This window comes from Thalassophryne amazonica, chromosome 10, assembly GCF_902500255.1.
Source record: "Thalassophryne amazonica chromosome 10, fThaAma1.1, whole genome shotgun sequence".
Lineage (NCBI taxonomy): Eukaryota > Metazoa > Chordata > Actinopteri > Batrachoidiformes > Batrachoididae > Thalassophryne > Thalassophryne amazonica.
This window is the reverse complement of record NC_047112.1, coordinates 64313957-64329523: the sequence shown is the minus strand read 5'-3', so window position 1 is coordinate 64329523 and position 15567 is coordinate 64313957. Positions and strand designations below refer to the sequence as shown.

The following is a 15567-nucleotide window of genomic DNA, read 5'->3' as shown; positions in this document are numbered from 1 at the left end:
TTGTTTTTTTTATAGTTTGGGAGGTCCTGCAATTTATACTCTAGTGAAACTTGTGTACTGAAAAATCCCACATTTGTGAAAAAAATAAAAAACATAAATAAAGAATAAAAAAGAAAGAAAGAAAACAATGAATGCCAATCATAAAACGTACACTACAACAATGCACAAAAATCCCAAATTAGCAGGCCTGTCACACCTTGAACATTTAATGCCATATCACACTTTAAGAACATGAATGCTTTCACATGGCCTTTCACCTCCACGTGACTAAACCCTCAAGGTGTGACACGTCTGTTAGCCGGTGTATGCCAACATATAAAAAAAATGTGCCAAATACACTGGCGTATGTTTACTAAGTTATGGGTAGGTTTTGTGCAAGTTAAGAGCACATTGAAGCAAGGTATACGGCGTAGGGCGAGTACGTTGAAAAACCTTGGGCATGCACAATATATTTGACGCATGCCAGCATATGGCTCATATGTCCCGCATAAGCGGGCCATAAGTTATAAATGGACCACATTTATATAGCAATTTTTTATCTGCATCAGATGCTCAAAGCACTTTACAATTATGCCTCACATTCACCAAGTCACACACACACACACCGATGTCAGGGTGCATGCAAGGCGCTAACTACACAAAGGGAGCAACTGGGGGATTAAGGACCTTGCCCAAGGGCTCTTAGTGATTTTCGGGTCAGACTGGTGTTTAAACCAAGAATCCTCTGGTCTGAAGCCTAACGCTTAACCACTAGACCATCACTTCCCCTTGTTGTTTGTTGTAGGTAAGTTGTAAGTAAGTTATGCGATTGTTGACAAACGTTTCTTGTAAGTTACTCTTAAGTCAAAATACGTCCATTGATGCTGTCCTTTGATGGGCTGAAAAAATAAGCTGCAGTCCTCATGCGAACAATTCAGACTGTTTCAAATGTTAAAACCATTCAGACATGGAGTAAATATAAAATCTTTATCTTACCTGTTCATTTCAGTTGGATTCATCATCACAGCCTGAAAAAACGTATTTACATAAAGTGTCATGATTTTGGAAAATAACATCTAAAAATACTTTTGAGCCTTGTAGTGGCTGAAGAAACTAGAAGTCCCTCTGTGTTTTATTTTGCATGCTACTACATGCCTTGAATTTAATTCATAATTGTCAAAGTATCAGCATTTAACAGGGTTAGTGTTTCTAAATGGCAAAGAAAATGTTGATGACTAATGCTATTTGCAAAAACGCATAATTGTAATCTAAAACGCCTACAATCACGCATAAAAGCAAAAAAGCTTTTATTTTCACTTCTTCATCTTAAATCCACGTTCTGATCTCCCATTAGTGGTGATATTAACACTGGTGTATCCGCTTTTGCTTGACTGATGTCTTTGTCTTGGTTCGTCTTTCCTTTGTTTTTCTTTCTAGTGCTGGATCGGATGTAAGATGAATATCTACATGCACCATATGGATTCACATTTTTGATTCACAATATTGCAATCATAGCAGGTTCACACACAATGGTCTCACCCTACAGCTCCATGAAAACAGGAAGTCTCAGACTCCCATAAGTTAATCCAACAAAAGCATGATGCAAAAGCAGCTGCAGAGACACTTAAAAAAGAGAGAGCATTGTTTGGGTGTGAAAATAGCAAGACCTGACCTGCTGTACAGGACAGCACATTATCTTTCCAAAACACTGACACACGTGACTCTGCAACTGATCCCAGTGTCAAGTTACCACATAAAGACATATAGAAATCTGGTTCGATTTCATCCCTGCCACTTGCAGAAGTTTTCAAACGACTCTGCCATTGTGAGCTGCATCGGCAGTGAACAGGATGCTGAGTACAGGAGTGTGGTGGACAGGTTTGTAGAGGTGTGGACTCAACCACCTGCAGCCCAACGTATCTAAGACAAAGGAGCTGGTGGTGGAGTTCAGAAGACGAAAGACCCGTCCGAACACAGTTACCATTAATGGAACTGAGGTGGACATTGTAGACAACTACAAGTACCTGGGTGTCCACACTGACAACAAGCTGTACTGGACTGTAAACACAGATGCTGTGTATAAGAAAGGTCAGAGCTGACTGTACTTCCTCAGAAGGCTCAGATCTTTCAGTGTCTGCAGAAATATGTTGCAGATGTTTTATCACTCAGTGGTCTCCAGCGTCATCTTCTACGCTGGAGTGTGCTGGAGCAGCAGGCTGAAGGCAGCTGTCATGAACAAACTCAACAAGCTCATCAGGAGAGCTGGCTCTGTCCTGGGGGTGAAGCTGGAGTCTGTGATGGAGGTGTCGGAGAGGAGGATTTTGAGAAAACTCCTCACCATCCGTGACAACACCTCCCCCCTCCTGCATGCCACACTAATGTCCTGTCAGACCACCTTCAGCCAAACACTGAGGTCACCGAGGTACACCACAGAACGCCACAGGAGGTCCTTCCTACCTGTGGCAATGAGACTGTATAAATCTTCCCCTTCTGCAGGACGAATACATAACAATCACAGTTTACTCAGTTACTCAGAGCTATGTGCAATACTATCAAACATCTTGTGCAAGTGTTTTCCAATCATTTTGCATAAGCATGTTATACTCATTGTTTTCACTGTTGAAAGAAAAAAAAAAGCAATGTTTACTGTTTACTGGCAAAACAATTTCCTACGGGATTAATAAAGTTCTTTCTTATTCTTATTCCTCCTGACCACCAGAGGGTGGTGCTTAGCACCTGGATTATCCCACGCACGCATGCGCAAAGGTCATGCTCTTATACCAACAAAGTGACCTGCCACGATTAGCCGAGTAGTCATGATTACGCCTTCACTGCGCACGCGTCATCTCGGAACTCCTTAGCGTCATTTCTGAGCATCACCAGCGATTCACGAATTATTGCCTTGTTTCTGCTTAAAACTGCACTCCAGTCATCATCAGTCTCAGTGACAGATATCTGAAGCTTTTGTACAACAATCATTTCCACATAAATTCAGCATTTTTCGCCTCGTTTTCTGCTTAAAACGGCCTTGTTTATGTTTAAAACTGACTTTAGAGTGATTTAAGAGGTTTTACTGTCATTGATCGTTAATAATCACATTATTTCCTTTGATCGCTTTAGGTGTAAAGAGTCCGTCTCAGACGTGCTGCTGTGGTCCCAAATGACGCATGCGCAGTGAAGGCAGGGCGGATCATTTTTAGGAGGGGCAGTTCAGTCTGCGACATAGGAAATGTGATGACGCTAATGTTTTATAATGCTACGTTACAGTGCTAAAAAGATATGTTCCTTTTCAATGGACGACTTTGCTACCAAGCCAACAACATGCACACCTCACCAAGCAAATATCCTGACTGAAGCAATCTTCAACATGTTGGTGACTGACATGAGACCCTTGTCCATGGTTGATGATCAAGGTTTCAAAGAGATGATCAAGCAGTTCAACCCAAGAATATCATGATAATTACCTACCAGGCCAATCTCACTTCACCACAGTGATGGAAAAGAAATATGATACAATCTTTGAGAAGGTCAGTCTCTCTCTCACTGTCTTTCTCTCTCTCTCTCTCTCTCTGTTTCAATTTGCTTTATTGGCATGAATGTATTAAAACAATACTGCCACCAATAACACATAGTAACATACATAATTAATAGGGCAGCGCAGTCTCTTTTGAATCCTCAATATCGCAGGATCTGACCACTTATGGGGACAGCCGGTGTCACAGACCAAACTGTCCCCCCTACAAATTGCTCTGTCCTACCTTCGCTGCACATGCATCATTTCAGAGCTCAGCAGAGTCATTTCTGAGCATCACCAGCAATTCACTCGTTTCTGCTTAAATCTGCACTCCAGTCATCATCTATCTCAGTGACAGATATCTGAAGCTTTTGTACAACAATCATTTCCACATAAATTCAGCATTATGTCATAATAAAAGAAGGCAGACAGATCAGAGTGTACAGCAGCTGCTGCGGCGCCTACGTCATTTCAGTGTATTAGTAATGACTCACCAATTATTGCTTAGTTTCTGCTTAAGATGCTTAAGATGGCCTCATCTGTGCTTAAAACGGACTTTAGAATGATTTAAGAGGTTTGACCTTGTCATCTGATGGTTAATAATCCCATTAATCCATTTGATCGCTTTGGGTGTAGAGAGTGCTGGTGTGGTCCAAAATGATGTATGTGCAGTGAAGGCAGGGTGGACCAGTTTTTAGGGGGGACCATTCGGTCTGCAACACCGGTCCTGTTGCCCAATATAACTTTAGATGTAAAAATTGTATATTGTTTTGTTTTCAGCTTCAATCACTGAAGCAGTCATGAAAAGTGCAGGTTTTTTTGGTTCCCAGTGGAGAAGAGAAGACGAGGCAAATGGGAGACATTATGTCATAAAGTGTTACACAGCTAACCAGAGTAGCTACGTTCTCTCGCCTGCACGTTTGAGCTCCGGGTCATGAACAAGCCGCAACTCATGTCCACATTCCACCGTATCGTCACTTTTTCTTTGTATTGTCACTTTCTTTGTGTGGAATTTGTCCAAAATCTCAGAAAAAGTGCCGTGTTACTGTCCCCATAAGTAGAGAAATAACATTATATGCGTCATATTGTACCACTTTAGTGCCCGCTCTCAAACGATTGATATATATAATATATAATTGATATATAAATTATATAATAAAAATAGCAACATTCAAAGACAAATAAGAGCTGCATGCTGGTGTGATGCAATTTACATTTGAGCCAATTAGTCGACTAATCGCAAAAATAATCAGTGACTAGTTGATTAGCAAAATAATTGTTCGTGGCAGCTCTAAACCTGGCCGACGTTAGCAACAATATATAAGACTGTGTCCCCCAGCATTCTGTTCTTTCTACATCTCTCAGATGATGGCAAAAAGTCTGAATATTTCAGAGTGCATGTCTTGTCAGAGCCTCGCAGCCATTTTGGTTGGAGTTACGCATACGCGTCCTCCAGAGGCTGCAATAGGACTACTTCCTTCCTTATTTCTCAACTAGGCTACCACTCATGGTGAGGAAGTTGGCTTACTACAAGTAAATGTTGGTGGCTTAACATGTTACCACTAACGTTTGTGTTAATCCACAGACCACTAGCGTATTTTTAAAATTAAACTGCATGTTGCAAGTGTTTCCCGCACCGTAGCTGGGACATACTGCGCAGACTTTGGCCCCTGTACTGTGAGTGATTCCCCCTCCCTGTTACACTACCCTTTTTGTGACTTAACTTGTTACCGTTAACATTTGCATTAGTCCACAGACTGCTGGCGTATTTTTTAAATTAAACTTCATGTTGCCAGTGTTTCCCGCTCCGTTTATACAGCAGCTATAGCCAAGACATAATGCACTGACTTTGGCCACTGTAGTGTGTTTCCCACTCCCTGCTACACCATTTGGGATTCTAACATTGTGACAACTAGCTGTGAGTCCGAGGTGCTGTGAGTGCTTTCCGTTCCGTGGCACGAGCATTCCGTAGCGCAGAGTTAAGTAGCTTTAATTTTAATTGTGCATTGGACCCTTATCTGGACCGGTCAAACCCAAGGCCCAATAGTAAGATTTCAAAGGCAGGCGCCGTTATCAAGACTTTTGCTGAATCTTTTGCACTTTTTGATCCCTGGAGAAAAGAAAATCCAACAATGAAGCAATATTTGTTTTTGTTTTTTTTTTCTCCAGTACATCATTCGTACACAAGGATAGATTTTTTCTTCTCGACAGCAGGATCCTTTCTACAGTCAGGGGGTGCCAATATAAAAGCATTGTCATACTTGTTATGGCCCGGTACAGCTAGACAAAAGCTTTCACGGATGCCCTAGCCCCCGACACACCTGGCGGTTTGACTCCCTGTTGCTATCCAAAGACTCATTTAAAAAAAATTCTTTCACAACAGATATTAATAATGAATTAATATCACTCTGGAGGTGCAACTAACCACCATCTGGGAGGCTCTTAAAGCTTATGTTAGAGGACAGATCATCTCATACTCAGCATACAAGAGGTAGAAACTTAAACAATATTTAAGAGACCTATTCCATAGTATAGCAGAAACAGATAATTTATACCCCAACTCTCCAACACCAGAGCTCTATAAGAAGAAATTATTGTTAAAAACAGAATTTGATAACCTATCTATTAAGCAAATCGAACAGTTATTTTTCAAATCAAAACAAACATTCTATGAACATGAAGAGAAAGCTGGAAAACTTATAGCCCACCAAATCAGACAATACTTAAGTATTTTATTGATAAAATTCTGGACATTAAGGCAAAATTACCAGTGCCTTCTTCTTTTGTGACTCAACTGTTGAGCCTGCATCCAAGTGGTCATTTTTCAAACCTGTAACGCAGGTTGGTGTTGCTGCTGTGGTGTCGAAAATGAAGTTGTCCGCCTGTCCTTCCAATCCTTTTCCCTGTAAATGTTTTTCAAGAGTTTTTAGTGACATTTGCCCCTGGGTTACAAATATGATTAATGCCTCTCTCTCTGCTGGTGTTTTTCCCAGCTATTTTAAACATGCTTTTGTGGAATCTCTTCTCAAAAACCAAACCTGGACCCTACATATCCTAAAAACTTTAGACCAATATCAAAACTTCCATTCTTGTCTAAATTCTTAGAGAGGGTGGTCTCTGAGCAACTCACTTCTTTTTTTTTTAGAGATGTTTAATATTTTTGATGCTTTTCAGTCCAGTTTCCGCAAGCATCACTCAATGGAAACTGCCCTGCTTAAAGTGTCTAGTGACATTATGATGTCTACGGATTCTGGGAAATGCACCGTCTTTGTTCTGTTAGATCTTTCTGCGACCTTGGACATGGTTGATCATAACATCTTATTAACAAGATTGCAGGACTTAGTCGGAATGTCAGGACCTGTCCTAGCGTGGTTCTCTTCCTATTTGTCAGGCAGGAGTTTCTGTGTCTCAGCTAATTAGATCCTGTCTGACTCTGCTGATCTGTTGTACGGAGGACCCCAAGGATCGGTTTTGGGCCCCATTCTTTTTTGCTTTATGTCCTTCCCTTATGAAAGGTAATTCAGGGATTTGATGATGTCTCTTATCATTTATTTGCTGATGACTGTTGTGAAAGTGTCGTGACACAGACCCACAACAGGAGGCGTTAATGAACGGACAATGGATAAGCCAAAAGTAACAATTTAATGTTGTGAATCGCACAACGACGTACAGACAATAACAATATGGTGACTGTCAATCATACACCAGGTGACGTGTGGGCAGGCTCGACGATAGAAGACGCCTGGCGAGAGAAGAGCCGGATCCCACACAGCTTCCACCACCAACGGAGCTGAAGAACACCGGAGCCACCAAGCCCTGCGCCCCAGGTGGCCGCTGTCTTCAGCAGTCAGACCCGGTACTGCTGGCAGAGAACAGAGACAGTCCTGATGAGTGTGAGTTCGCACACTCAGTAATCCCACAGTCTGTATTCAGTAAGGAGGGAGCACCTCCACCTCCAATCACACACTCGTGCAGCTCCTGTCTAACCACTTATCTGGTTGGGGTGTGAAGCGAAGCCGTCGCTGATCACACCAAACGCCAATCCCACAGATAAGGACACACCACAGGAAAACGGCTGCAAAGAAGTTCAGACTATTAGTCAGTGTTAAGTCAGCAGAGAAGTTACCTGAATGGTAGCTGATTTCTCGGCGGGGAGGTGGAGTTGCAGTCCGGCCTTTATGGTGGTGGTGATGAGTAGTGGATGAGTGACAGCTGGTACGGATGATGAGTGACAGCTGTCACTCCTGGTCGCTCCGACGCCCTCTCGTGCTTGAAGCCCGCACTTCAAGCAGGGCGCCATCTTGTGGTGGTGGGCCAGCAGTACCTCCTCTTCAGCGGCCCACACAACAATGACATCCAGCTGTACTGCTCTTTTAATGTCTCTGAGATTCACAAACTGACTTCTTTAACTAATTGCCTCATGCAGCTAAAACAATGGCTTGGGGCCAACTCTTTGCAGCTAAATTCAGCAAAAACTGAAGTGCTGGTCATTGCCCCCGATGAGGCGATCCCAGGGATCACTCAGCATCTAAGTGACCTGAGCTTGTTTGTTAAATCGAGTCTTAGAAACCTTGGTGTTATCTTTGACAAAGAAATGTCACTTGAGCATCACTCGAAACAGCTCACAAGGAATTGTTTCTATCAGTTGCGAAAAATATCTAAACTTAAAAGCATTGTGTCGAATGATGATCTTGAGTTGATTATCCACGCCTTTGTTTCCTCATGTTTAGACTACTGTAACAGCTTATTTTCTTGCCTAAACCAAAAGGAGCTGTCTCGCTTGCAGCAGGTCCAGAATTCTGCAGCTAGGCTGCTAACTCGGACTAACAGGAGGAGCCATATTACTCCACTTTTAAAAGCCCTGCACTGGCTCCCTCTGCAATATCATTTTAACTTTAAAATCCTCCTGCTGACTTTCAGAGCTCTGCATGGTCAGGCTCCCCCTTATATTAGAGACTTGTTGTGTCCCTCCACTCCCTCTCGGAGCCAGAGGTCATTAGACCTGAATCTCCTCATGGTCTCTCATACCCGTTTCAAGACCAGAGGAGATCGCTCTTTCCAGGCCATCACGCCAAGGCTCTGGAATGATCTCCCACTCTCTATTCGCACACTTGCTTCTGTTAATGCATTCAAGAGTAGGCTCAAGATGCACTTGTTTCTCCAAGCGTTTTAATCTACAGTGAAGGAAGCTGTTTATGACCATTATATTTGCTTTTTTTCCAGTGATTGTATGTGTGCTTTTCTGTATTTTATTTTTAACTACCTTTTTTTGTGCAGAACTTTGTGGCTCTCTCTGCCTGTGAAAAGTGCTATATAAATAAAATTTACTTACTTACAATCCAAAGCCACAAATACTATCCCCGAAATAAACATGTCAACAGGGGTAAAATCCACCAAACCTGATGACATCAATAGTCAGTTCAAACAATTCTATTCCACTCTTTATAGCTCAGAATCCAACTGAGATTCGTCTCAAATCAGCAACCTTCTGGACAGCTTAGCTGTTCCAGAAATAGCACTGGAGGACCAGGTGCATATGGACAGAAACATATCAACAGTGAAGGTGATACAGGCGATAAAATCCATGCAGAGTAACAAAGCACCCGACCAGGACGGTTTCCTATTGAAATATATAAAGAGTTTATAACGAAATTGGCACCAATACTTAAATCATTATATCAAGAGATATTTGATCAACAGAGATTGCCGCAGACTATGACACAGGCAATTATTTCAGTATTATTAAAAAAGGACAAAGACCCCACCTTATGTGGCTCATATCATCCGGTAAGCCTATTGAATTGTGATTATAAAATCCTGACAATAATCCGGGTTATGCACACTGAAACTGTTCTTCCTAAAAGCATTGTCATATCTGACTGATTAACCTCAGTTTGATTAACCCCAATCAAACTGGTTTTATACTGGGCATACAGTCCTTTTATAATATGCGGTGTCAAATTAGCATATTGTATACACCCCACTCAGAACAGTCAGAGGTTGTGATTTACTTATATGCCGAGAAGGCATTCGACCGTGTCTAATGGCAATATCTTTTCGCTGTCTTCAATCAATCAATCAATCAATTTTTTTATATAGCGCCAAATCACAACAAACAGTTGCCCCAAGGCGCTTTATATTGTCTTGAAAAGTTTGCATTTGTGCCCCCTTTCTTTCATGGATCAAAATCCTATACAGTTCCCCAACAGCTGCAGTATGGACAAACATTACATTCTCTGTAGATTATATATATATATATATATATATATATATATATATATATATATATATATATATATATATATATATATATATATATATATATATATATATCAGTGCTTAATTTGTAAAGTGGGAGGTCCCGAACTGGGCATGTACTGAAGTCCTAATAACACTAGTCACACCAAATCCGGATAGAGTACAAATTCCTGTTTAATGATGTACAGTGATCCCTCGTTTATCGTGGGAGTTACGTTCTAAAAATAACCCGCGATAAACAAAATCCGCAAAGTAGCCAGCGCTATTTTTTACAATTATTATAGATGTTTTAAGGCTGTAAAACCCCTCACTACACACTGTTCTCAAACAGGCATTAACATTTTCTCACTTTTCTCTCTTGTGTAAACACTCTCTTTTTTCTTCTGTGTGAGAAGATTATAAACAGACACGCAGAACACAATGCACGGCTCTCCCTTCGCTCACTGCCTCCGGGGGTACGGATGCGGGACCCGCAAAGAATCCAAGTCCTCTCTTGGTGGCCACGAAGCTCTGCGGCTACGGTCAACATCCGGATCAAAACAGCGAGCGTAGCCTCTGGACCTGTTGCCAGATTTGGCGCAATTCTGCACAGCAGACAGGAGGGTTGTATGAGTGGCAGTGAGAGCAATCGCGGTGATTTTTTTTTTTTTATATTTTGTTAGTCAAGAGAGGTGGCGGATCACCAGATCAAGTATAAATAGCTGGCGGAGCCAACATCAGGGGTTCCGGAGCGCGTGTCCGAGGTTCCGGAGCACGCACCGGCTTGCTCCCCCTCAAATTAAGCCCTGATATATATATATATATATATATATATATATATATATATATATATATATATATATATATATATCTTATTATTTTTTTCAAAAACCATATGGATTTGAATCAGACATGCTTGAACCCTCGTGGGCATGCGAGAGTTTTTTCACGCCTGTCAGTTATGTCATTTGCCTGTGGGCAGTCTTTGAGTGAGGAGTGGCCCACCCTCTCGTCGATTTTTTCATTGTTTAGGAATGGCTCAGAGACTGCTGCTTTGTTTGATCAAAATTTTTTCAAAACTGTAAGGCACAACTGAGTGGACACCATTCGATAAATTCAGCTGGTTTTCTGTAAAAATTTTAACGGCTGATGAGAGATTTTGGTCTGGTAGTGTCGCCGTAAGGACGGCTGACGGCGATCTGCGCTTCGAGGTGGCGTTTCAAGTTGAAAACTTCCACATTTCAGGCTCTGTTGACCCAGTAAGTCGTCAGAGAACAGAGAACTTTCAGAAGAAGTCGGCATGAGGAGTTTATTCGGACATTCCATTGTTAACGGACATTTTGTAATGAAAGAACGTGCGGGCAGAGTCGCATGTCGGGCCGGACCCGACCGCGGGGGGTCGCGACAGGAAAAACACTTCCGTTGGAAACCTTAACGGGCAAGTTGGAACATGCCCAAGCTGTTAAACAATTTCTCAGTTACTCACTTGTTGAAAGCCATCAAAAGCCGCCTGAATTTTACAAATGGTTTTCAACACGGAGGTGTTTTTCCTGTCGCGGCGCACACAGATTTGCCGAGTCGTCACGGAAACGACTCGGCGAATTTGCGCGCACGTCTTTCATTAAAAAATGTCCTTAAACAGTGGAATGTCCACATAAAGTCCTCATGCCGGCCTCTTCTGAATCTTCTCTGTTCTCTCACGACGTCCTGGGTGAATTAAGCCTTAAATTAGGATGTTTTCAAGTCGAAACAGGCCGACGACGGCGCCTAGAAGCGCTGCACGACGTCCCGATCCGTGGGAAGTCCTTTCACCGACAGAAACACCCCATAATCTCTCATCAGCCGTTAAACCTTTCACCGAAAACAAGCTTAATTTCTCGAATAATGTCCACTCGGATATTCCTCACAGGTCCAGAAAAAATTTTGATAAAGCAACGCGCGCCGTCTCGAGCAGCGTGTGAAACAAAGGAATTCAGCCGAGAGGGCGGGACCACATCTCACTCAAGGCCTGCCCACAGGGAAATGACGTCACCGACACGCGTGAAAAAACTCACGTATGCGCACGAGGGTTCAAGCATGATTGGTGTAATCGCACGTCATTCAAATCCATATAGTTAAAAAAAAAAATAAAAGGGTCAGTTTATTATCTAATAGACCTCGTATATATATATATATATATATATATATATATATATATATATATATATATATATATATATATATCGCCCAGCGGAATCTATACCGAAATTACTACATATTCTGGCTATACTCACCTCCCCGCTGCCATATAATCATAAGACAGTGGTTAAAGAGTCACTAAAAATTTGGCTGCAGTTCAGGAGACATTTTGGATTAAAACAGACCACTTGGTTTTTTTTATAGTAGTAAATAATCCCTTCTTTCCCCCATCTGTGTTGGATAATGCATTTCAACATTGGCATGGAAAGGAATTGCCATTTTTCAGTGACTTGTTTACAAATGACACATTCTCCTCATTTGAGACACTCAGGAAAGACCACAATTTATGCAACACTCATTTTTAGATATCTTCAAACACGTAGTTTCACTAAGAAAGTGGTCTCCTTGTTCCCTTACCCGCCACCTAAAAGCTACTTAGATAACATTTTAGAGCTAGACCCCTTTGAGAAGAAATGGGTATCGGTGATATACACTTTGATAACGGGTTTAAATCAGATATCCTGGGAGAAAAGGAAAATTGTATGGGAGAGTGATTTGGGGTGTTGCTTTCAGAAGAGGCATGGAGGGACAGCCTTTCTTGTGTACACACCTCTTCACTGTGTGGATTAATTCAATTTAAGGTACTTCATCGTCTCCACTACTCAAAGGACAAACTTGCTAGAATTTTTTTTCACCATAAACTCTACCTGCCCGTGGTGCAGTAACAGCCCAGCATGTTTTGGGCTTGCCCCTCTCTAAACAGTTACTGGGGCAGTATTTTTGATGTATTCTCTCATATGTGCAAAAGACCATAGATCCTGATTTTCACACAGCCATTTTTGGCATAGCCCCCGCGAATTGTAAGGTCACAAACTTACAGGCGAATGTTTTGGCATTTGCTTCGTTACTTATTACCGCACTGATTCTGTCTAACTGGAATGCAAAGAAACTCCATCGTTTCTACAGTGGCTGAAGGAGGTGCTTTCCTTTCTGCCTCTGGAAAAGCTCAGATACAAGACAGGCAAAAGAAGCAGGGACTTTTCTGCAACCTGGAGTTCTTTTATGGACTACATCGAACTTTCACCTTTACAATAAGTACTCTTCTCATTTAGAGGCAATTACTCTATTTTCAAGGATCTATGTGGGAATAATACTGTTTTAAAAAAACAAACAAACCCAGATTGATTGTAAACGACTGTCCAGTTCTGTGCCGCCCCCCACCACTTTTTCTTTTCTTTCGGGGGGGGAATATGACATTTACATTTGTATTTTTTTGTTTGTTTGTTGTGTGAAAGTTGTTGGTACGTTGTGTATGTTCATTTAAAGTGTGAAAATTGAAAAATAAAGTGTAAAAAAAAAAAACGTGGTCCAGATTAGATATGAGAAGACCTTAAGAAATATATATATATTTTTTAAGTCCGCCGTTCCAATCCAGCAGCAACTTCTGATCCACCTACCCGTTTCATTTTGTGACTCCAGTCCTGATAAAGACGTCCGAGTTCTCCTGACATCTGCCTGAGAGCCTGCCTCCTCTGAGCTTCTGTCTCAGCATGGATCAGATCCCCGAGCCCTTCTACCTTTAAGGAACAAAACATTAAACATGAACTATAGTAATTACAATGCAAATGCATCTTTTGCTTTGTTTTTGTTGCAAGACTGCAAGTAGTGATATTTATTTTATCTGTGGTTGATGCAGAGACATTGATTTTTCATCTAGAATTGATTATTGTAATGTTTTATTTCTGATTTGCCACAAACTATCATCGATCTCTTCAGCTGCTTCAGAATGCTACTGCTGGAGTCCTAAATCTGACAATATCACTGCAATTTTTAATCTCATTTCATTGGCTTTCTGTGTATGAGGTCAGATTTTAAAGCGTTATTGTCAACTTCTAAAATTTTAAATGGTCCAACACCTTGCTAGCTGGTAGATCTATTTAAACCCCAAGTGCCAACCTGTACTCTGTGTTCTCTGAATGTAGGATTGTTCTGTGGCCCACAGATAAAGCAGAGGTCAATGAGGCGTTTTCTTATTGGACACAAGTTCTACAGAGCAGTTTGTCAGCTGAGACAAGAGTGTCTGATTCTGTAAAGACTTTAAATCAAGACCAAAGACATATCTGTTGTCTCACTCACTCATCTTTAAAGACTTACTCCAGTTAAGGGTCACGGGGGGCTGAAGCCTATCCCAGCAGTCGTAGGGCGTGAGGCAGAGTACACCAGTCTGTCACAGGGCCACATATAGACAAACACATTCACAACTGGCCACACACCTACGGGCAATTTAAAGTTTCCAATCCACCTAACCTGCATGTCTTTGGATGTGGGAGGAAGGCGGAGCACCCGGAGGAAACCCACGCAAAACACGGGGAGAACACGCAAACTGCAAACAGAAAGGCCACAGGTGTGAATCGATCCCGTGACCTTCTTGCTGTGAGGCAACAGTACTAACCACTAAGCTACCGTGCAGCCCCGTATCTGTTCTCTTTCAGTTATGTTGTCCATTCGGCTACTCCCATTTCATTCGGGGTTGCCACAGCTGATACAGCCAGATTCGCATTGGTAGTTGGCACAAGTTTTATGCCAAATACCCTTCCTGACACAACTTTTTTGTTTATGCTTTTGTTTTAAACACCATTCACACACAACCATGTCTGAAAAATGTTTAAATCAAAAGCATTAAAGTGAAGGATGTTTGCACACATAACTTTCGCAAAAATTTTTAAAATAACACTCAGAACATGTACACTGTATTAAGCATACAACAGAAACTCTTCAGGGTGTAGCATATTCTCCATGGATGTGGTCAAACTCTGGACATATAAAAATAAAAAAACGCAGTGAGGACATGGTCAAATCAGGATGCACTGACATATTAATGATGTAATTAAACTTAGCAGCAACCCCAGTGACCTACTACTACAAGTAGTGTGGCACAGACATTCTCACACAGCCATCTGTGGACTGCTTGGTGAAGCATGCTGGTCACCGTCCATGGTACTGAAATGCAGCCCAAAAAGCATTCCTACCTACCTCCTTGTACAAATCGAGGTTCGCTTCCAAGCATGAGACAGCACAAATGCACAGAGTATATTTGAGTGTGTGTTTCATGGAGAGGCCTCAGTTGTGATTACACTCTTATTTTTTATCCTACATGTTGACACAAGGTGCAGAGAGGATTGGGTGGCGGTCGAGGGCGGGTGGCCCGGCGGCCCGGTCCATGCTCACAGCCCCTGGCTGTTGGGACGTGGAATGTCACCTCGCTGGGGGGCAAGGAGCCTGAGCTTGTGCGGGAGGTTGAGAGATACTGACTAGAGATAGTCGGGCTCACCTCCACGCACAGCATGGGCTCTGGTACCCAACTCCTGGAGAGGGGCTGGACGCTTCATTTTTCTGGCGTTGCCCACAGGGAGAGGCGGAGAGCTGGGGTTGCATTGCTTATTGTTCCCCAGCTCAGTCGCCATGTGTTGGAGTTCACTCCGTTGAATGAGAGGGTCGCGTCCCTACGCCTTCGGGTCGGGGACAGGTCTCTCACCGTTGTCTTGGCCTACGGGCTGAGCAGCAGTGTAGAGTACCCGACTTTCCTGGAGTCCCTGGGAGGGGTACTAGATAGCGCTCCGACTGGGGACTCCATTGTTCTCCTGGGGGTTTTCAACGCC

At 42.3% G+C, this 15567-nt stretch overlaps 1 protein-coding gene across 3 annotated transcripts in view; it reads right to left on the bottom strand.

Annotated features, from left to right (window-relative positions):
- Positions 1-15567, bottom strand: part of gtpbp3 (GTP binding protein 3, mitochondrial) — a 135816-nt gene that overhangs the window by 102835 nt on the left and 17414 nt on the right. For all 3 annotated transcript variants that reach the window (XM_034180125.1, XM_034180126.1, XM_034180127.1), the window contains exon 5: positions 13366-13485. In XM_034180125.1, the coding sequence (XP_034036016.1) occupies positions 13366-13485 (120 nt within the window). The remainder of the gene's footprint in view (positions 1-13365; positions 13486-15567) is intronic.